This window comes from Vicugna pacos, chromosome 11 (assembly GCF_048564905.1).
Source record: "Vicugna pacos chromosome 11, VicPac4, whole genome shotgun sequence".
NCBI classification, from domain to species: Eukaryota; Metazoa; Chordata; class Mammalia; order Artiodactyla; family Camelidae; genus Vicugna; species Vicugna pacos.
In genome coordinates, this window is record NC_132997.1 from 26,795,357 (window position 1) to 26,817,253 (window position 21,897).

Sequence of the window (21,897 nt, forward strand, 5' to 3'; positions counted from 1 at the left end):
CCCTGTGGCTCCAAGAGGGCTGCAGCGTCTACTTGGAGCACTGAGGAGTTGCCTGGCCTGGCCCAGGGCCTCCGAGAGGGTGAAGCTTGCCGGGCTGGCTCCAGCTCGGGGAGCCCTGTAGCACGGAATGCGGGCAATCCCAGGGTCTGCTGCCTCTGGGTCCTTCGGGAACCGCAGTGATTCCTTGGCCTGTGAATTTGCGCGTGCTCCTCTCATCACTGCAGGATAGCCTGTCAGAGCTGGAATGAATCAAGGCAAGCTGGAGGCCTTTCCTTTCCTGTTGGGCTAGCACACTCCTCGCTCTGGGAGTGGGGCGGCGTCTGTACAGAAACCACTGCAGTTTTTAATACTCTGCTTGAAATATATATCAATCACTCCCAGACATTCTCTTATTCCAAATGTAGTGTACTGCTGTAAATATGGCTTGGCAGGGAATATTACAATTTCCCAAACCATAAAGTGTTTTCTAACATACCCTCCTTATGAAGGTTCCACAGATGATGAGAAAATAAATTCAGCCTGTGTCCTTTTTGGCTCCCTGGCATCCATCATTACCTGTAAGTTCCGAGCGGGACTGTCTTGTTGCTCAGCAGCCAGCAGAGAACCTGGCAGGTGATGAGATGGTCCAGCATGACCTGATGACAGTTGAAGAAGCCGTGGGTTGCTAGGTAAGGCGACGTACCTCGGAGTTAAAGAAAAGAACCACCAGGTTTCTAAGGCATATGAGCCATGAACCCAGACAGAATTGTTGATAATTTGAGTCTTGCAATTTACAAATGTCTCAGTTCCTCTGTCCCTGATGGAATTTGCAGTCAACCAACCCGACTCCTGGCTTCCATGTGTCTGTAACCTAGGGCAGTATCATTCTTCCAAGTAACATTTAGCACTTTTTCTGGGTCACATTGATCCAGGCACTGAGGACACAGGGGAGTAGTGTATCCCCACTTCCCCAGAGAGCCTAGCACGTGACGTTAGGTACTGCGGTGGGGGAGGTACCGCTGGCCACTGATTCTCAGAATCAGACCCAGCAACTCCTTGGGGATGTTGGCGGAGATAACGTCTGAGCTGGCTCTGAAGTAGGAGGACATTCTTCAAGAGGCAAAGAGTGAGAAGGCAGACAGGGTGGCTTCAGCATAGGCCCCCAAACCTTTTATGTGTGCTTTCACGAGACATTGTCCTTTTTGCCTAAAGCCAGGGCAGACTGACAGCAGAGCTGGAGTTCTCAGATGCAGCTTGGGCTCGGCATTGAAGACACAGGCAGGGGAAATTTCAGGGGATGATCCGGGACTGACCGCCCCTTAACCTTCATCGCAGTGATTTGTGTTTAATTATGTGTGGTGCGGGGTTTTCTCCTGGCTCGTGGTCTGACGTCTATGTGCACAGGCCTCATTTCTTTCCGAGGCTGTGATGAAAAACAACTGCCAAGTGTCTGGGTGACCAGAATCTCTATGGCAACCAATGTCCCTGTAGGCGAGTTGGCAGTTGAATTTGAGTCTCTTCTTTCTGCCCAAGGAAAACTGATTGACTCTAAAAGCCCAAGCATGTCCAGGCCTCTTGTCTTCATGAAGGAGTGTACTTTTCTTTTCAGTTTTATTAGGAAGATTATTACAGTTTGACTGCACATATACATTATATTGCATGTAAATACAATATACTGCATATTTTTTCAGTTTACATATGTGTACTGATCATTGTTTCTAAGAACAGATTAGAGCTTTAGCTTCTTAAACTTAGTCAGTTAGCAAAGGAATAAAGCCAACCACAAAATAGGAATCAACATAATGTGGGAATCCAATCATAAAGGACAGCCAGATGTGCTCACACATATTCAAGAAATCCATCATCTAAGTTATAAATAATAAGTAGTGTATCTGTGTCCTTGTTTTTTGTTATTATTATTTTTAGATTTCACATATGAGCGATATCATATGACATTTTTCTTGCTCTTTCCGGCCCACTTCACTTAGAATGACGATCTTCAGGTCCGTCCATATTGCAGCAAATGTCATTATTTTATTCTTTTTTATGGCTGAGTAGTATTCCACTGTATATATACACCACATCTTCTTTATCCAGTCATCCATTGATGGACATGAAGGAGTGTACTTTCAATTCAGAGGGTTGTATCAGCCCATTCTTTATGGAGGTGGTAGAGCTTCTGTTGGAAGGTAACATCTGGAGGTTATACCTGACAAAGAGCTGGCACCTGCTGGGTCAGTGTCATGGGTGAAAATGCAAGCATGAGGGCCTCCCGACCACCTCATGTGGGCTTTGAGAAGAGTGTCCCCAACCTGCCTGATGCCTTTGTTTTTACCAACTGTGATAAGGATGCAGGATTTTCCCATCTCACTCCCCTGGCCACCAGGTCTCTGAGGACAGGTCCCTGGATACCCAGGTGCCAGTCTGGTTCTCCTGACTCTCAGAAGGGACTGCACAAGCAAGCCTAGTGTCTACAGAACGTTGAGCAAAACCTTTATGAAATACACAAAGGAAACAATATTAGCAAAATGAAAGCCTGGAGCAATAGTAGGGAAGGAGGAGGTAGAGCCTTAGAGAGGCAGGTGCCTGCCAGAGGAGAGGACAGGGGAGTGTCAACCAGAGAATCTGCTTCGCCGACTTCAGGCAGAAACGCAAAGACCCCCTCTCCCTGCTTCCATCCGATCTCCAAGACAGAAGCGCGAATAAAAGTCAGTGACCAACGGGGCCTCAGGAACACAGAAGCCGCTGTCACCGGGAAGGCTGATTTTGGTGGGAGGAGTACTTAGAGTACTTGCATTAGAAATAGACATGGTTAAAGCCACAGTCAGCATACGACCTGGGAGCACTTCCCAATTCTCTTACAAGGACGCAGCATTGGAGAAGAGAAGTTAGAACTTAGCTCTGCTCTGCTCTGGGATTTAGAGACGAGAGCAGCTTATTTATCCTTCACTCCTTTCTCTTGCCCTCAGGATGGCCCTCAGGATAAGATGCTCAGGGAGAAAGAGGGGAGGGTTTCTAGAGCATCATTTGGGTTGGAGACAAGAAAGCTCCTATGAAATCCCTAAGTCCAGCATCATGGTAGGAAAGTCATGGGAATTTTTTTCCCACTATTTTGCAGGAGGAGTGGGTAATTAGGTTTATTTTATTTATTTTAATGGAGGCACTGGGAATTGAACCCAGGGCCTCATGCATGCTAAGCATACACTGTACCACCTCCCCAGAAAGCCATGGGGATTTGAGATTGAAGGCAGGCTGGGAAGAGTGCCCGTTCATCTGGTGTGTGTCCCTGTGCCTGGATGGAGATGGAGGTGAGTTTGGAGAATGAGGAGGGCGCTTGCTCACCAGACGCCCCCCTGCAGTTACTGTATGTCTCCAGCCAGCAATACTGCCCACCGCGGGGCTCTGGTCCTCCCTGGGGCTGATCCTCATCTGCCTTACTGGCAGAAATACCAGGGAAAACAGGTCCAACTCATTCCCCCTTGTGGTCAGACACCTTGTGACTTCTAGACCAGCTTCCATCAAAGACACACCCTAAATGACTGTCTCATTAATCAGTAACTTACCCCAGCTCAGGCACCCTGACCAAAGTACTTACAATGTGCTGGGAACTCACATTGGAAGGAGCCCAACTTAAGACCTAGAGGTTGAACGTATCTCCCCCAGCTGCGGAAGGAAGAGCAGAGACCCGCCCCCCAGGGCAGGAGACATGCTCTAGTACAGACCTGTGCCTGGCCACACATTTGTTTATTTCAGATGGATTGATGTGACTTACACACCACATTTGTGTCAAAAACAACTTAAGAGGAGGGTATAGCTCAGGGGTAGAGTGCGTGCTTAGCATGCATGAGGTCCTAGGTTCAATCCCCAGTACCTATGTTAAAATAAAGAAAGAAAAACCTAATTACTTCCCTCCCCAAAAATAAATAAAAAATTTAAAAAAAACAACAAAAAATCTAAGGCTGCTTTATAAAAATTCATGCAATACAATGCATTTTTTAAAAAACAAAAGTGGGCTTAGAAATTAGCACAAAGGGAACACAAGGGCAGGAAAGGGGAGATGGAGCCAGGTGCAGAATCAGCACAAGGAGCACCTGCTGTAAGAAAGACAAGTGGGTCTATTTGCCTGCAGAACATAAATGAAGGAGCGTCTGACCTTGAATTCAAATTAAAGCCACAGATCGATGGCGAAGGCTCAGCCCCAGAGCAGGTGTTTGCTGGGGTGTTTCCCTGCCAAGTGTGTCCAAGCAAGGTGACTTCTGGAAGACAGGGAGGAGTCAGAATGGCATTCTTTACATGTTGCCAGGGAATCTTGAGAGGTGCATGGAATCCGCTCCCAGCCAATGCAGAGAGAGCTCCTTGTTGTGCCCTGAAATCTGCCCCCCTGTGACTCTGATGAAGCCACAGATAAAAGGGTTAAGCTCCATAGGTGAGTCCTGCTCAGATATGGGAGGTTGTGTGTGTGTGTTGGGTGTGGGGCTGCTGTTAGCCAGATGATTTTGTGGTAGGCTGAAAAACAGCCCCTCAGAGATATCCGGGCCAAAGATAGAATTGCTGGAACTTGTAAATATTACCTTATTGGGGGGGGGGGGAGAAAAGGTCTTTGCAGGTGTGATTAAGTTAAGGATCTTGAGATGACCAGAGTAGCCTGAATTACCGAGGTGGGTCCTGAATGTCATCGCAGATGTCCTCAAAAGAGAGAGGCAGAAGGAGATTTGACTCCAGGAGGAGGAGGTGATGTGAGGATGGAGGAGGGATTGGAGTGATGTGCCCACAAGCCAAGGACCCGCAGCAGCCATCCAAAGCTGGAAGAGGCAGGGGATGAATTCTCCCCTAGAGCCCCTGGAGGGAGGGTGAAGCTGACTCTGGACCTCCTGCCTCCAGCATTGTAAGAGTAAATGTGTTGTTTTAAGCCGCAAGCTTGCGGTATTTGTTGGAGCAGCCCCAGGAAACTAACACAGGCTCTTTCCTCTTAGCCATTTATCTCCGTCATGACGGGGCAGCATCATTTAATCTGCTGGCCGAACACACTGTGTGACCCAGTTCAGGATGCCCAGGATATAGTTCAAGGATGGGCTCTTAGAGGCAGCTTCTGGGGTTATCGTGAGGATTAAATGAGTTAATAATTATAAGACCTCTAAAATAGTGCCTGCCACAAAGTATAAAGTACATGTAAATACTTGTTCAATAGGAATTTTAAAAAATACCCTGTTTTGGGTACTGAGGTCCTTGCTTTCACAGTGCTTTTCCTCTGCTGGCTTCTCAGGAGCCAGAGAACATCTCAATTTAGTCCTGGGTTACAACTTGCCCTTCAGAATGTGTTGCCAGCCTTGTGAATAAGGGTACGGCTGGGTGTGTTTGGTATCAGAAAAGTAACGGCACGACTCTTAAGGAGCTCAGCAAGTCAGCCTAGGAAAGATGTAAAATGCTCTTTCTCTTTTACGGCTTCTACCTTGGAGACAAAGGACTAATACTTCATCTGGTTCTAGTCTTTGGAGTTCTCTGTTTATTTGAAACTCTTGTTCTCTATTCCTAACTATACTTGAAAAACATTATCATTTTTCTTAACGAGGAAATAGTGACCGGGGTATTCTCCATTAGACGAGGAGTAGAGACCAAGACAGACCCGAAGGTCCCCCATTGACTAGCAGTGGAGACCGCGGTTTTAGTCCCAGTCCTGTCACTACATGCCTGTGTGACCATGAGCACATCGCTGTACCAATCCAGGCTTCAGCTTCTTCGTGTATCGCTGTGATTTTTAAAGTTACCAACTTTTCTGATTTGTTTACCTTGTTTTGTTGTAAATATCTAAAAAATCTCTTTCTTTGGCTCCTATGTACACCACGATGTTTTCTTCCCAATGTGGTTCAAAGGGCTTCAAATACTCTTTGAAAGTCTTTTCACAAAAGACCACTTGTCTGTTCTTTTGGTACCTTATTCATCCATGTTGCAACCTCATAAATTGAGGACTTTTTCTCCTCTGGTTCTTGGTTATGTTGAAAACTCAGGAGCTGGCGATGGGGTCTCTCCATGGGGCCACTGTGTGATGATGACAAATCTGCAGCTATGATTATGAGGCAGCTTTTCTAGGCCGGCTTTGCATGCTTTTTCAATAAAAGTGTGGATATCTAACGGTCATTTAATTTTTATGCCTTTGAGGGGATTTCCATACAAATACCTTTTGTCGTCCTTGTTGTGAGACCACAGTTCAGTGATCAGAGGGGAGGGATGGCTTGGAAGATGCAAACCTCATTCTGAAGCACCAAGGATGGCCATTCCCTCCGTCCTCCTGGCAAAACTGAGAACCCGGCTATCTCGGGACTCATATTTAAACAATCTTTAAAAAGAAGTCGGGGCAAAATTGAACAACTGTAAGATCTAGGTGGCGGATATGTGTGTTTTGACTGTACAGTTCTTTTGTACCATTGAAAATTTTCATAACGTTGGATGTGCAGGACCACTGAGAGCATGTAGATGAGATGAACTTCCGGGGCTGGGCAGCGGGATGGGGCTTGGGGACGGAGGACTGGGTGCTCTCAGGGTGCCGACAGGCCCTTGGAAGGCAGCCTCTCTGCCTTCTTTCCTGGAGTCTTGCCCTTTCTTTTCTCACACCAGGGAGTGATATAATTAATAGTACGCTGGGTGGAGTCTAAGATCAGAGCTGGATCAGAAGGGTTTCCCTTGCAGTCCTTACCACATTCTGCAGCCCTCAGCTACCTACCGTTCATGGACACCTCACTTGTATCGAGAAAATGGGTTTTTAATGCTTGTTTTGTTTTTAAAGATGAACAAATACGTTTATAGTGATCAGGACCGACCGGGATGTATTGAGTGTGAATTTACAAGCAGGTGATGTGTTTCTCTTCACTTACCTGAGTTAACAAAAATTTGAAAAGCTATGATCAGTTTATTTATTTATTTATTTTTGGTCACTCTTTCCCCCAATACTTGTTTTTTAAATTTTTCCCTTTTGGTTGTATGTCTTTGAACCGTATTTTCTTCCTCTCTCCTTAATGTTTACAGGCTCCACCTGGTGGTCAACAGTCCTCTCCATCCTAGGGCCCTTCTGTTACGTTTTCCCAATTGGTTTTGTTCTGTTTTTTACTTTGGATGCTTCTTTTTAGCCATGTTGGCTTCACTGTCCTGGGGATAAACTACAACTCAGGAGGCCCTTCAGAATCCAACCTCTCTGTGTCCTCCTGGCATCACCTGTAAAAATCCCACTGCCCACACCCCACCCTGCTGGACTGTTGGTGTTCAGTTTCCTGTGCATGTGCAGTATACTCTCTGCTCTCCAGGAACCTGCATTCATCATTATCCTCTCCGCCACAGATACTGGAAAGTTCCTTTCCTTTCCCCCTCTCGTTGGAAGACCTTCTTGACTTCTAAACATGCAACAGGTGTTCCTACTTTGCCTTTCCCAGGAACCCTATATTCACCCCTTTATAACACTTGAGACACTGGGCTGCAGTTACCCACTCATATTGCTAAATCCGTCTCTACTCAGTAAATTTCAAGAGGATCATGTCTTTTTTTAACCGCTGTATCCAGAGTGTCTGACCACACACAGCAGGTGCTCAGTAAATAATGAAAGAACAAATGAACGAAGCCAGGAGAGAGGAAAGGAGAGAGCAGATACTTAACTACTTCTTTAATCACAGCTTTACTGAGATGCCATTCACCCCTGTAGAGTGTACAGAGCAGTTGTTTTCAGTTATTTATTTTGGGATCAGCTGATTTTAAAGCCACTGAGTCACAGGGGAAAGCTACAGAATTCAAAATTCACAGCAGCTCAGTTCACTGTGACTTTATTAAAAGTGTTTCTATTGTTGTAAGAATATGAGACATTACTTTCAACATTAACACTTAAGTTAAAAAGATAAAAATATGTCGAAGGAATGAAACACAGATCTTCGCAGACCATGAACTCACGCTCCTCTCAATTCAGATGCTCAGCTGAACTGCCTACAACGTATCAGCCTTCACTTGGCGTACACACCACTCCCTGTGGCGACACCCCTGGTGTTGGTGTGAGTGTGTCTGTGTGTGTCTGCATGTGGTCTGGTTGTTTCCTGCCTGTGGGGGTGGGGTGGGGGGAGGGGCAGGAGTTTCTAATAACCATTGCTTTCTTTTTCAGGAAGTACATCCAGATCTTTGCTTCATTTGTCTCAACAGTAAGGAGCAACTTGGTCTGTAGTTTGTCTTTTAGTTTACGGATGCAGCTGGTCATGCCACGGAGAGTAAGGAATGAAACTGTGGATAATAAATGAAGTATTTAGGATGGCACATTCTGCTGAAAGTCAAATCGACAGATACTTATCAGGGCAGTCCCTGTTGAACGGGATGTGATAGTCCCTGTCCAACGGGATGTGACAGTCCCTGTCCAACGGGATGTGACACAGAGTAACCTCGGGTCTGGTCTCTCCTGGCACCAAACTGTTACCCGGGTTGCAGGAATCAGGCACAAAGACGTGGAATTTCAATAGAAGACACAAACACGTATAATACATGAGCTAACACACAGGAGGATAAGGGTTTCACACGACTGTTAAGAACAGGTGACCTTTTCCTAACCAGAAACGACAATGGATAGTTAGACGAGGAGGAGCAGTGACAGAAGCAGGGGCAGGGTGCTGGGTGCTAGGAGCCGGGATGGTCTCAGGAGATCTGGAACTCGACTGTGGGCACTGAGCTGGGCACCAGAGACTTCAGTTTTGGAGTCTTCATTCCACGGAGAAGCAGGTGACTGTCTGGTGAGGTGCTCCAGGCCCTGGGAAAGCAGGAGACGTGTGTGGATAAGCAGAATGCGGTGGGGAACATGGTGGGAACATGCTGGTTGGGAGAAGTCAGGACTGGGTTGTGGAGGACCACGTGAAAGCTCAGAGAAGACGGAAAGGTCTTCCTCAGGAAGAGACTAGAAACTCCTATAGACAGTAAGATAGAGGGAGAAATTCGGGGGGACACCGGGAGGGGTGCTTTGTAAAGATGGGCTCAAGGCCGGTGAGGAGGTTATTGTAAACTTTTAAGCAAGAGGTGATGAGGGCTGAGCTGGGGTCTGACAAGATGAAAAGCTACCAGGAAAGGGTTCTCACTTGGTGGGCAGAGGGGCCGGATACGGACTTCCACTGTAGAGGAGATGGCCGGGCCGTCCTGGCATCACTAGAACGCAGTGGAAGGGCTGAGGGGGTCCGGGCTGGAAGCCGCCTAAGCTGGGGGGATGGGTCAAGCCCCGCTCCCGGGGACAGGCGGGGGGTGGGGTGGGGGAGACAGGCCCAACAGGAAGGGCCTGGGCAGCAGCTTCCAGAGCAGGGCTGGGAGCAGGAGGACCCCGATGGGGCTGGCGGCTGGCTGCCTTCTGATTTCAGGAGCACCGACTCAGGAGACCGGGGGGAACCACATTTCACAAAGAGGAAAGGTCGTGAAGAACAGGCTGAGAGTGGCTGTTCCAGAAGAAAGAGTGTGTGGGCACATGGGCAGGAACCACTGCAGGGGAGAGAGGGCAGTGCAGGGCAAGGCGTCTGGAGAGTGGAGGGAAGACGGAGAGGGAGCGGGGCGGGAGGGAGGGACCTCAGCTCTCCGCCACCCCCCACCGCCTGCCCTGTGCTCCCTTCACCACCCGCCGCCCCCTCACTCCCCAGCACCACTCTCAAGGCTGCCCCTGTATCCTAACACAGATGCAGGGAGGGGCCGGCTGTGGTCCAGGCGGCTGACGGTGACCAGAGCGGGGAGGACATCTCCAGGCTGGAATCAGCCCCGGTGGGGGGGTGGGGGGGAGTTGAGCATAACTCCCAAACAGGAGGGAGTGGAGGACAGATGAAGACAGATGACCGAAGAGGTTCTGATGTCAAGAAGAAGGAAGCTCAAGGAGTCGGTAAGTCTCGATTCTGAGCAAAGTCAGAGCAGACATGGGAGTGGGGAGTGCGGGAAAGACTCGAGAACAGCTGCTTTCAGGCCCCGGATGAAGGGTTCCCTGGAGGTGACCCCGAGGCAGAGAAGCTGACGTCTGGGCATGTGAGGACGGCCAGGACGGGCCACCAGGCTTCCTGGAGAAGATGCTGGACTCACCCCAGCAGCTCTCAGGGCACAATGACAGAGGGCAGGAAGCTGATGGATTTCAAGGGACTCCTGGAGGCTAATGCACCAGCTGCCTGTAGGTTCCAGGTATGGTCAAAAGAGAGGGGAGGTGGGTCAGAAGTAGAGCAAAGTCGGAGAGGTAGAGAGGTAGAGAAAGCAGCCAAAGGCAGGGGTGGTGGGAGGGAAGGGAATGGCTGGAAAGGGTCAGAGACAGTTGTCAGCGGTACAGACTTCAGTGTCTGAGGTCTTAGTAGGAAGGCGTCTGCACACGTGAGCCCCCAGATGCTCTGTACCTCTTCAGAAGTCCTGAGATTTATAGATGGCACAGTCACTTCCGACGGCCCACTCCATCCTCTGGAAGAAGTAGACCATGGCGCTCTCCACCAGTAAGCCACTCAAGATGGCCAAAAAGGAGAGCTTACGGCTGATGTTTAGGGTCACTGAGAAAGGAAAGGCAACTGATAAGTTTTGAAGAGTTTAATTAAGTTACACTGGCCTGTCAACTATGTGCTAGTATGAATGAACTTGTTCTGTAAAGCTGACTCTGCAAAATCTCTATTCGTTCTTACTCATCCATGCTGTCCCCTTCTCCCCCGTTTCCATCTGCAATCCTTTTGAAAACCAAAGCATCTCCTTATAATAAACACTAAGCTGCTCCTCCTCAACTCAAGACACTGATTCTCATGAGTATTAAACAGAAGAATTAAAAATAAATTCTAAGGTTATAAAGAGAATAGTAGGGGAAAAAAAGGATACTGTTGGTGTTATAGTTTACAAGAGGATAAACATCATAGGAAGTCTCAGGTAACAGGTTCATTTAAAATTGCACGTCTCACAATGTATGGGAATCTGAAGACACCTGGGGCTTCTTATCCTTCCTCGGTGTAGCAGGATCTGTCCTGAGTTGGGAGACAGATACCTGCCACTCCAGCCTGGCTTGACACCTGCCCCCATGTAACTGTGGAGAAGTCACCACAAGCTCATTCATAAAGAGGAGGTGATGATGGCTGCCCTGCTCTCCCCACGGGACAGAGATCATGCGTATGAAAGCATTTTGAAAAGTGAAAAGTACCACATGGTTAAACTGAACAAATACCGCATGCATGCGGTGCACAGGGCACTATGGAAATGTCAGGCATTGCTAGTCTATGAAGAATTCCAGCGTTTAACACGTTATATAAAAACTGCGCTCTAGAAACCAGGCTTTACGTGTTTCTAGGAGTTGAAAGCTGAGAAGACGGGCTAAAACAGAAACATACCTCTAATTGCCTGAAAGTTTGATGTAAGGACGAATACTTTAATGAGCCTGAGGCACAGTGGGGTGTAGTCATGCTCCCAGATGACAGCTGGGATCAGTAAGAGTTTTCCATAGCTAGATAACAACAACGCTTTCAGCAGCAAAACGAAGTTGGGTGTTTTTTTCGCTGTTAAGGGTCGTTCGACCCACAGGAAGGTAAAAATGCCGGTGAAATAGGCAGCTTGTTCTAAGAGGAAATGGAAAATAAAACTATGAATGTCCCAGTCCAAACCATAGCCCCCTAAAAACAAAAAATCCACAATTCCAAAATACAGCTTCTCATCGGCCGCCCTTAAGAAATACTTTATCAAGATCAAATTTTCTTCTCTTCTTCTTTTTTAAGCAAACCCCTGCCCTTTGTGTCAGATCCTGCTGGTATGATTTCAGAAGCATATTTCAATGATTCTTTCATGAAGCACTTCATCATCCTTTGAGGAGAAAGTAACTCCGTGAGAATTTTAATTCTTAATTTTCCAAGGTTCCTTCTAGGAAGTAAGATTCTGTTGAAACATCTTCAGCCCTAGAGATCACCACAGAAAGACAGACAGGAGAAAGGCTCTGTAGCCTGAAAGGTGGAAGCTGTCCTAGGAATTACACTTGAAGACGTTTCCCGTTGTTCATTCTTCCACTATTTATTGAGTGCCTGTATCTATAAGATTTTGAATACTCAGTTACCTAGATTCACAACTTCTTTTACTCGTTTTAAGAACCTTCTTGAGTGTAATTCCTTATCCTTCCAGAAAGGATTCATAGACAGAGTCCAGATTAGAAGAAGACAGAGTTCCCTGAGGGGGGAGGGTATAGCTCAGTGGGTAGAGCACGTGCTTAGCATGCATGAGGTCATGGGTTCGATCCCCAGTACCTTCGTTAAATTAAAAAAAAATAATAAATAAATAAACCTAATTACCCCTGAAATTAAAATAAATGTTAATACATTAAAATTAAAAAAAAAAAAGAGTTCCCTGGTGTCCCGTAGTCAGAATGCAGCACAATCTGTTCCTTTTCCATCAACCAGGAATTTCACATTGCTTTAAACTGCATTATTCTTTGTATTAAGATTGCTAATGCTCTGATTACCCCGCTGGGTCTGTCCCTAATTCTGTTTCCTCCTATATGCTGTGTTATTGAGGTTTCTGCAGAATCAGGTTTTGCTGGAACACATGTATATTACTATAGGAGAAACAACTGTATTCTTTCTAAAATGTTTCATAACTGACTACAGCCAAAATAAAGAGGTTCCAAATCCAGGTGATTATGATCAATAAACATGATTGAGGATGGTTAACCCACACGGAATTTCATATATTCTTCATGAGAGACGCATTTTCTCCCTTCAGAATGACAGACGGGCTTGTCAACTGCAATGATCTGCTCCAACAGGCAGATCTTCTAGTCTGAGTTTTGAACCAAAATAAAATAAAATAAAATAAAAACACAATAAAGAACTCCCTACCAATGAGAACCATCTCAGCAGTGGTGGGCTGTCTCCCATTACTGGAGAGACCGCCTGGCAGGGATTTGGACAGGAGGGCTTCCCGCCCGGGACAGAGGGCAGGTGAGGTTCCCTCCACACCTTTCTAGCTCAGAACGTGGTGGATTTAGGAAGCGGCCCCAGCCCTCGGGCTCTGTACCATCTTTCACGAGGCAGATGCTAGGGAGCCCCACCTCCCAAAGGCTTCATGCATCAGCGGGGCTCAGCAGGAGCAGCGGTGGAGGAAGGGCTGCAGGGGAGGAAACGCAGGATGGGGCGCCGGAGACACCACCCCGTGGGGGTTATTGAGGGGACCATTTGTCCTTCCTACTTCAGTTTCCACAGCTGGAGATAGGAAAGGCGCCCCAACCCACCTACCAAAGAGGATGGCGGTGAAAACCGAGTTGATAATACTGTAAACACAGTGCGTAAGTTACAAAATGCTGTATCTGGGTAAAATACTCTTTGCAAGTTGTTTCAGGGACTTGAAACCTAACTATGGATTAGATTAAGACCATAAAAATGTTAGGTAACAGTAGGAAAAAAAATTCCAATCAAGTGTCCAAATAGCCACTGTAAGGTAGGCGCTACAGAAATACCAAACTTTGAAAACCAGCCTGGTTTGCTTTTTAGAAATGATGGGCATAAAGCAGTTTATCTGTAGAGATTTAGGAGGCTGTGCTTTAAAGCTTAAGATTCTGTTGGGTTCTGGTTCTTTGTTTAGGGGATGTGTTCAAGGATGTTTTTAATATTATTATGTACATTTGGGAATTCTCGGCATATAGCTGAATTTTAAAACCACAGGACTGGATGAGAGGGCCAAGGGAATGAGGGCAGAGACAGAAGGAAAAAGGACAGAAGAGAACACCCAGTCCAGAAATATGACATTGGAGTGGGCGGCAGACTTAACATTACTAAAATAATATTTCATTATAATGAAAATATTTTAGAAGCAGGAAAGCATGGAAACTGGTCAGTAATAAAACAGTCACAGAAATTAACATAACTCTGACCTACGTCACAAATTCAAATTCTGAAGAAAAGCAATTTCGGAACTTAAAAATTGGTGGGAAGCAGCCCCTTCCCCACATGCAGTCAGATAAATGACACATTTTCCCTATTAAGTGCACTGTGTTAGTACAATGTAACTAGCGTACTACACTGACTAAGGTCTGGCAATTATCAATCTGTTTTAATAAAGATGAGATTCAGGTAATCTTCAAATTGGATAATCAGAACTTAAACATATGCTCTGATCTGATAAGCGTCATTACTTCCATGCTGTACGTGTGGTAACAAATAAAAAAGAAAGCAGGTAATTTAGACAAACTCACCTTGCAAGTTAGTGGTACAGCTGCAAACTTAGTCTCAAATCCTCTGACTAGTTCTTCTTACCAGTGATTAAGACTATGTATCTTAATTTTAAAAATCAGAATAGTAGGTTAAGTAAGAATAGAAAGCATGGCTTCTCCCTACCTAGAGAAGCAATTGCAAACATTCTATAGAAATCCCACTCCTTGGCGTATCTGATAAAGTCGTCAAGATCAGTGCTCTGGCTGGAATCTTGAAGCTGCCACCATCGCAGGTACGCCTCACAAAGCAAACAGAAAACGCAGAGTTTCCCGTGCATCTGGAAGTCAGAGAGACACTGCCTTTCAGTCCGGCAAAGAAACACTTAATCGTGCTTACTACCAACAGGCGCGGACATAGCTAACTTCTGTCGTTTCGGAAGATGGTCCATCTGGTAGCTTTTCAAAGTCAGAGATGCCCAACTGAGTGTGTAACTGCATTCAGTTTCTAACCAGTAGTTCTTAATCAGCAACGTTCACCAGAATCATCACGTGGGGAGATTTTGTCAGACACAAAGGTCTAGGCCCCAGTTTTGATTCAGAATCTGTGGAAGTAAATCCTAGACACGCAGATTTTGAAACAGTTCTGGGCAGAAGGGTGAATTCTAATGTGCACCCCAAGTTAAGAATCTGCTTTAAATAGTAGTTTACCCTTCACTGTATTTTCTTTCCTCCCTCTTCCTTCCTTCCTTCCTTTCTTTCTTCCTTTCGTTCTTTTCTTTTCTTTCTCTCTCTCTCTCTTCCTTTTTCTTTCTTTCTTTTCTTTCTTTCTTTCTCCTTCCTTCCTTCCTTCCTTCCTTCCTTCCTTCCTTTCTTTCTTTCTTTCTTTCTTTCTTTCTTTCTTTCTTTCTTTCTTTCTTTCTTTCTTTCTTTCTTTCTTTCTCTCTTTCCTTTCTCTCTTTCTTTTCTTTTCTTTCCTTCCTTCCTTCTCTCTCTCTCTCTTTCTCTCTTTCTTTCCACCAGAGAAAGGTTTATTACAAGCACCAAGCAAGGAGAAGGGGCAGCTTGTGCTCAAAACCCCAAACTCCCTTCATCGTATTTTCAACATTCGTCTGATACACAGAATCAAGCAAGAATTTACGTGACTCAGCACTGCCGACAGCAGCAACAACAGATATAATCTGAAGATTTCATGAAACTATTAGTCTGAACATGAATTAAAAAAAAAAAGCTGCCCCTGGGCTGGATGAGTATAAATTAGTGAAAGACAGCAATTAAAAGCTAGTGAATCAGATGGAAGTTCTAAAGAGTCTGAAATTTTTGGCAAAGAGAAAATATTAGGCGGCAAGAACTGGCTCTTTTCTCTACATTTCTTCTGTGGGTTAAATTTTATTCATATAAAGTGGGGGAGAGAAAGTGTGCGTGCCAACCCAGAGGAGCCCAGGGACAACGAGGGCTGTGAGCGTCTGAGGCTCCTCCAGTCGGCACACGGGTTCTCCTGGCTGCACTTTGGAATCGCTTGGGGAGTTTTCAGAACTACTGATGCTGGTTCCCACCCTCGAAGATTCTGATTTAACTGTTCTGGGTGAGACCCTGGCTTGGAAGAATAAACTGCCATCCTCTCCCTTTCTTCCTGGTGATTCTACCATGTAGCAAAGTTTGGAGACTCGATGCTCCAGTCATTTAAAAGCTGCCTGGGTTATTTAACTTGGGGGACAGGGATAAATAAATTGCACTCTTGCTATCCATGTGAGCCCAACATGAGCGCTTCCTGACGTAGCGAATAAAAATACAGGACACCCAGATAAATATGCATTTTGGATAAACAATAAACACATTTTTTGCACATGTATGTTCCATGCAATATTTAGGACATATGCTAAAAAGTTCTTCATTGCTATCTGACTTCCAAGTTTAGTTGGGTGTCCTGTATTTTAACTGGCAACCCTACCCAAACTATTAAAAGAGTTCACAATTCAATATGCTAAATGCATATTTAGAAAAATCCAGCTTTTATATATTAGGACTTTTCTCATTTTTCACCCCATGCATTGCCTCAGTAGCAGAGTATAACATGCAATAAATTATTTTAAAAATATTTTTCTTTTAATGTTTGCTTACTCCCTTTAGGTGTAATTCTCTCCCCACCAAGTTATATTTCATTTTACTCTGTTCGAAATTATTCATGTCTGTTTCAAAAGGTAACCAACTAAAAGGCAATCCAGATTCAGTTTCATCAGTTTCCTGCCAGGGACCACATTCTTAAGTATACACTAAACATTGTGCACCTTTTAAAAAATTAATGCCTGCTATTTCTAGAAATTTCCAGACATCATTGAGAGAACAGACCCACCCTTGTTAGAACTTCTTTCTTTAAATAACGTTCTTTAATTCTGTTCAAAATTATTATCTTCAAATGCAAAATCATCCAGTAAAATTGGAAAATAAAAACACCATCACAACTTACGTTTATTTTAGTGTTGAAAAGAATATGCCTGTAGGCCTGGGCTTTGCATAAAATTGCATTAATCAAGATGATAACAGGATCATATTCAATGTATTTGTCTACGGGTTTCTGGCAGGATTTCTGAAAAGATGCAACACCATATTAGAACAAGCAAATTCAAACATTCTGAAATCTTAAAGGATTTCAAAACAGCAGCGTCTATTTTGGGTTTGTATAGCAATAAGGCTGCATCAGCATTTATCTAAATAAGCTCCCATTCAGATATGAGATGTTCATTTATATGAGACCTGGTTTCAGAAATGACAAAATATGATCTTCTTGGTTAGAAATATCAATCTTTTAATCTCATATTTAAGAAGCTAAAAAGATTTTTTTAAAGACTGATTTTAGGCAGGAAAGTATCTCAGAAAATTCCACTTTTAATTTATATGAATTATTTCAAATAAATATATTTACAATGTACTTTCATTGATAAATTGTTGCCTGTGGGCTAGATGACCCCAGCTGTGTGGTTCTTGAAACATGATTTGGAGAAAAGGGTTCAGAAAAGTAACCCTGCACCCAGAGCTTCTGAGAGCTACAGGGGGGTAAAGATACAGTGACACGGTGCCAGGAATTCTGACGTAGCGCATACCAAGAGAAGCCTGTCTTTTTCTTCAATACATTGAGAATATGGAAATAAAATGGGTCTTTCTCTGCTCCAGTAGACACTGGAGCTTGCTGGGCTGTGTAGCCTGGTTCTGAGTTACCCAAATCAAGGCTCCCTGGGCTTTTAGCAACTCCTATTAAGTGGCTTTTTTGGGGGGAGGGGAGGGGAACACATGTGATTACAATGTTATGAAATCCCAACACCATGAGACCATATGAAATACAAGTATAGGAGAGCAAACTCATTACAAGTGTGACATTTGAAACAGTAGCTACAAAGCTGCATCAAGGCTGCATCAATGAATGGCTACAACTGAAACCCAAAACATCTCAAAACTTTGAGAGGATAAAATAGAAACAGAAGTGTTACATATGCAAACATACTAGGATGGCCTTTTATTTTATTTTATCTCTTTTTTTAAACACTTTTTATTGATTTATAATCATTTTACAATGTTGTGTCAAATTCCAGTGTAGAGCACAATTTTTCAGTTATACATGAACATATATATATATTCATTGTCACATTTTTTTCTCTGTGAGCTACCGTAAGATCTTGTATATATTTCCCTGTGCTATACAGTGTAATCTTGTTTATCTATTCTACATTTTGAAATCCCAGGCTGTCCCTTCCCACCCTCTGCCCTCTTGGCAACCACAAGTTTGTACTCTATGTCTACGAGTCTGTTTCTGTTTTGTATTTATGCTTTGTTTGTTTGTTTTTGTTTTTGTTTTTTTTTTTTAGATTCCACATATGAGCAATCTCATACAGTATTTTTCTTTCTCCTTCTGGCTTACTTCACTTAGAATGACATTCTCCAGGAGCATCCATGTTGCTGCAAATGGCATTATATTGTCGGTTTTTATGGCTGAGTAGTATCCCATTGTATAAATATATCACCTCTTCTTTATCCACTCATCCGTTGATGGACATTTAGGCTGTTTCCGTGTCTTGGCTATTGTTAATACTGCTGCTATGAACATTGGGGTGCAGGTGTCATCCTGAAGTAGGGCTCCTTCTGGATACAAGCCCAGGAGTGGGATTCCTGGGTCATATGGTAAGTCTATTCCTAGTCATTTGAGGAATCTCCACACTGTTTTCCACAGTCGCTGCACCAAACTGCATTCTCACCAGCAGTGTAGGAGGGTTCCCCTTTCTCCACAGCCTCTCCAGCATTTGTCATTTGTGGACTTTTGAATGATGGCCATTCTGACTGGTGTGAGGTGATACCTCATTGTAGTTTTGATCTGCATTTCTCTGATAATTAGTGATATTGAGCATTTTTTCATGTGCCTATTGGTCATTTGTATGTCTTTCTTGGAGAATTGCTTGTTTAGGTCTTTTGCCCATTTTTGGTTTGGGTTGTTTGGTTGTTTCTTATTAATAGGATGGCCTTTTAATTGTATCAAAGTGCTAGAAGAAAAATGGAGTGCATTGAACATTATTAACCTAGCATTCCCAATGTAATGAAGAATTAGATTCAATTCCAATGAAAAGTTTCTCAGGCACAAGAAAAAATGCTCAATGTCACTAATTATCAGAGAAATGTAAATCAAAACTACAATGAAGTATGACCTCACACCAGTCAGAATGGCCATCATTCAAAAGTCCACAAACGACAAATGCTGGAGAGGCTGTGGAGAAAGGGGAACCCTCCTACACTGCTGGTGGGAATGCAGTTTGGTGCAGCCACTGTGGAAAACAGTATGGAGATTCCTTAAAAGACTAGGAATAGACTTACCGTATGACTCAGGAGTCCTGCTCCTGGGCATATATCCAGAAGGAATCCTACTTCAAAAAGACCTGCACCCCAATGTTCATAGCAGCAGTATTAACAATAGCCAAGACATGTAAACAGCCTAAATGTCCATCAACAGATGACTGGATAAAGAAGACATGGTATATTTATACAATGGAATACTATTCAGCCATAAAAACTGACAACATAACGCCATTTGCAGCAACATGGATGTTCCTGGAGAATGTCATTCTAAGTGAAGTAAGCCAGAAGGAGAAAGAAAAATACCGTATGAGATTGCTCATATGTGGAATCTTAAAAAAAAGAAAAAAGAAAAAAAAAAGAACATAAATACAAAACAGAAACATACTCATAGACATAGAATACAAACTTGTGGTTGCTAAGGGGACGAGGGGTGGGAATGGACAGCCTGGGATTTCAAAATGTAGAATAGATAAACAAGATTACACTGTATAGCACAGGGAAATACATACAAGATCTTGTAGCTCACAATGAAAAAAAATATGACAATGAATAAATGTATGTTCATGTATAACTGAAAAATTGTGCTCTACACCGGAATTTGACACAGCATTGTAAAATAACTATAACTCAATAAAAAATGTTATAAAAGAAAGTTTCTCCACTTCATTCATGTCATTACAGGAAGTATGTATGTTTTTCAGGTCATCAAGTGAACTCATGAAGAGAGGTGTGCTATTACCTCAAATTTAAATCTACCTAATAAATCGGAGGCATAAGAGGTTTAGGCCTTTTAGCCAAGCAAAGAGAAACCCAGTGTCTAACCAGAAGCCACAGACTCAGAAATCCTATATACATATGAAGAGCAGTTTTCTAGATCCCCTTCCTGTGCTACTCATGTGCAGAACACTTCTTCTCTTTATACAAATATGAACGGAAAAGACCAGAAATGTTACTTTATTTTAAAATGAAACTGCAGACTGCTCAGGGACCCTCTCTCTGTCCTTTAAAAGGACATCATTTAAACCCATCTTCAGACAGCATCGGAAGTCTAAGATGGGATTTAGACATTTTTTAGACAGAGGTAGGCAAAAAATAGCAGCAGGAGACACAGCAGTGTAGTCATTCCCTTTGCAATCCCTTGTTTGACAAATGTGTTCAGAGTGGCTATTACATTCAGAACAACAGCTCTCTTTACTTAGCCATTTCCATGGACCAGGCACTCCTGGGGTGCTAGATATCTACTTTGAGACAAAAGCTGTATCCTCAAGGACCTTAGAATTTACAAGGGGAAGGCAAATAAACATGCTATTCTAAGTGCTACAATGGCACGAGCACAGGGTAATGTGAACCCCAACAGAAGAGGCAGAAAATGAGCAGGAGCTAAAGAAGGAAGTGGGGTCAAGAATTTTTTATTTTTTAATGGAAGAAATGATAGTACTTATGTTGGTGGGGATGATCCGGCAGAGAGCAGAAGAGCATTGCTACAGGGGTGTCCTTAAGTAAGTGAAAGAGGATAGGATTTAGTGCACAAGTGGAGGCATTGGCTTTAGACAGGTGTATGAAGAGTTCATGCATAGGAACAGGAGGGAAGACTGAGCATATGAATAATGAACTCGGTTTATGTGGTTGCAAAGTTTGTAGAAGTTCTCTTTTCTTAGCGAAGCAGGAGAGGATATATGGGAAACTTGAGGAGAGAGAAGGTATTCTTCAGAAGAGTAGGAATGGGGATGGACTAGTGAAATGTACCAAGATGGCCAGACAGCATCAAGGCCCACATGAGGTTAGTGGTCATGAATATAAGGTGTTTTCTCCCCACCAATGCCCAGCTGCGGGGGTGCAGAGACAGATTAGGTAATACGCAAATAACCAGGGTTGAAATTTTGCCAAGTGAGGGAAACAGTTTGAGAGAACAGGAAATTGAGATTGTATGCACCAGAGGTTGACAATAAGTAGGTACACATTCACTCCCTCGTATATTACCACGGGCAATGAGGATTATCAGAAAATCATCAGGAGATCAGAAAAGGGATAAAAATGCATTGAGTGCCTATAATGTGACAGGTTCTTTGCTGATGGCCCCTTGAGAAATTCCAATTTTGTGATTTTTACAACGTGAGATCATTCTCTATAAATAGACTATGAAAGCAGAATTTTTACTTCCTCATTTTGGGTTTTTGTATTCCCAACGTCTAGCATAATGTTTTGTATACAACCTTGTACATTCAATGACCACAATGGACGAAACCTGAAAAAGTATTCTAGGAGAATTTACTGTCGGTTATTAAGTGCAGAGACGGTAACATTTATCCATCTAAAGGGAGAATACGGATGAAATAGCTTTGGCTTGAGCCCAAATGTCAACCTAATCCGATCTCTAAATTTCTCTGCGCCACTCCTGCACCCATGTCCTTCCAAGGATCCGCTCGCCCGGATCAGCAAACGTGAGCCGTGTGAGACAAGCGCTGTAGGGAATGACTTCTCTGCCACCGTACGTACTCATGCAAAGGCTGGACGGAGCCAGGAACGGGAATACCAAGCATCGAACTGTAGTCTTATTAGATGACCCTGAAACTCGTTGACTTTTGATTTTTATCACCCTAAAAAGCGGATACAGATTGCATGGCCTCTCAAGGTCCCCAAATCTCGCCGCGCCATTTTCTTCCCGAGGACACCCCACACCTGACAACTCACACAGATGGTTATCTTCAGCACGCCATGGCTATAGTCTCGGTACAACTCCTTGGCCTCTTGGTTGCATTCGATGCACCTGTACTGGCAGGAGGCCGAGGCAGCAGCAGCAGCAGGAGTCACTGCCACCCCATCCGGCTTCCCCTTTCCTGCTGTCACCCCCTCGGTGTTCCCCTTGCCCGGCCGAAGCCCACTCCGCCCACCAGTGCCCATTTCCACGCAACTGCGGCACAGAACTTCCGATTCAGTGGCGGGGAAGACGT

The 21,897-nt window shown here is 44.2% G+C and overlaps 1 protein-coding gene across 2 annotated transcripts; it reads right to left on the bottom strand.

Annotated features, from left to right (window-relative positions):
• Nucleotides 1–8,079: 8,079 nt before the first annotated feature.
• On the bottom strand, nucleotides 8,080–21,895 carry ARV1 (ARV1 homolog, fatty acid homeostasis modulator). Of its 2 annotated transcripts, none has more exons than XM_015246226.3 (6): nucleotides 21,638–21,895; nucleotides 16,575–16,694; nucleotides 14,295–14,448; nucleotides 11,310–11,534; nucleotides 10,344–10,490; nucleotides 8,080–8,229 (listed from the first exon to the last, which is right to left on the bottom strand). In XM_015246226.3, the coding sequence occupies exons 1-5, from the start codon at nucleotides 21,845–21,847 to the stop codon at nucleotides 10,348–10,350; spliced, it is 852 nt and encodes a 283-aa protein (XP_015101712.1). In that variant the 5' UTR covers nucleotides 21,848–21,895; the 3' UTR covers nucleotides 8,080–8,229; nucleotides 10,344–10,347. The 2 variants fall into 2 exon arrangements, with proteins under 2 accessions (XP_015101712.1, XP_006212424.1); XM_006212362.4 differs by lacking the exon at nucleotides 8,080–8,229 and adding an exon at nucleotides 8,498–8,746.
• Nucleotides 21,896–21,897: the final 2 nt, after the last annotated feature.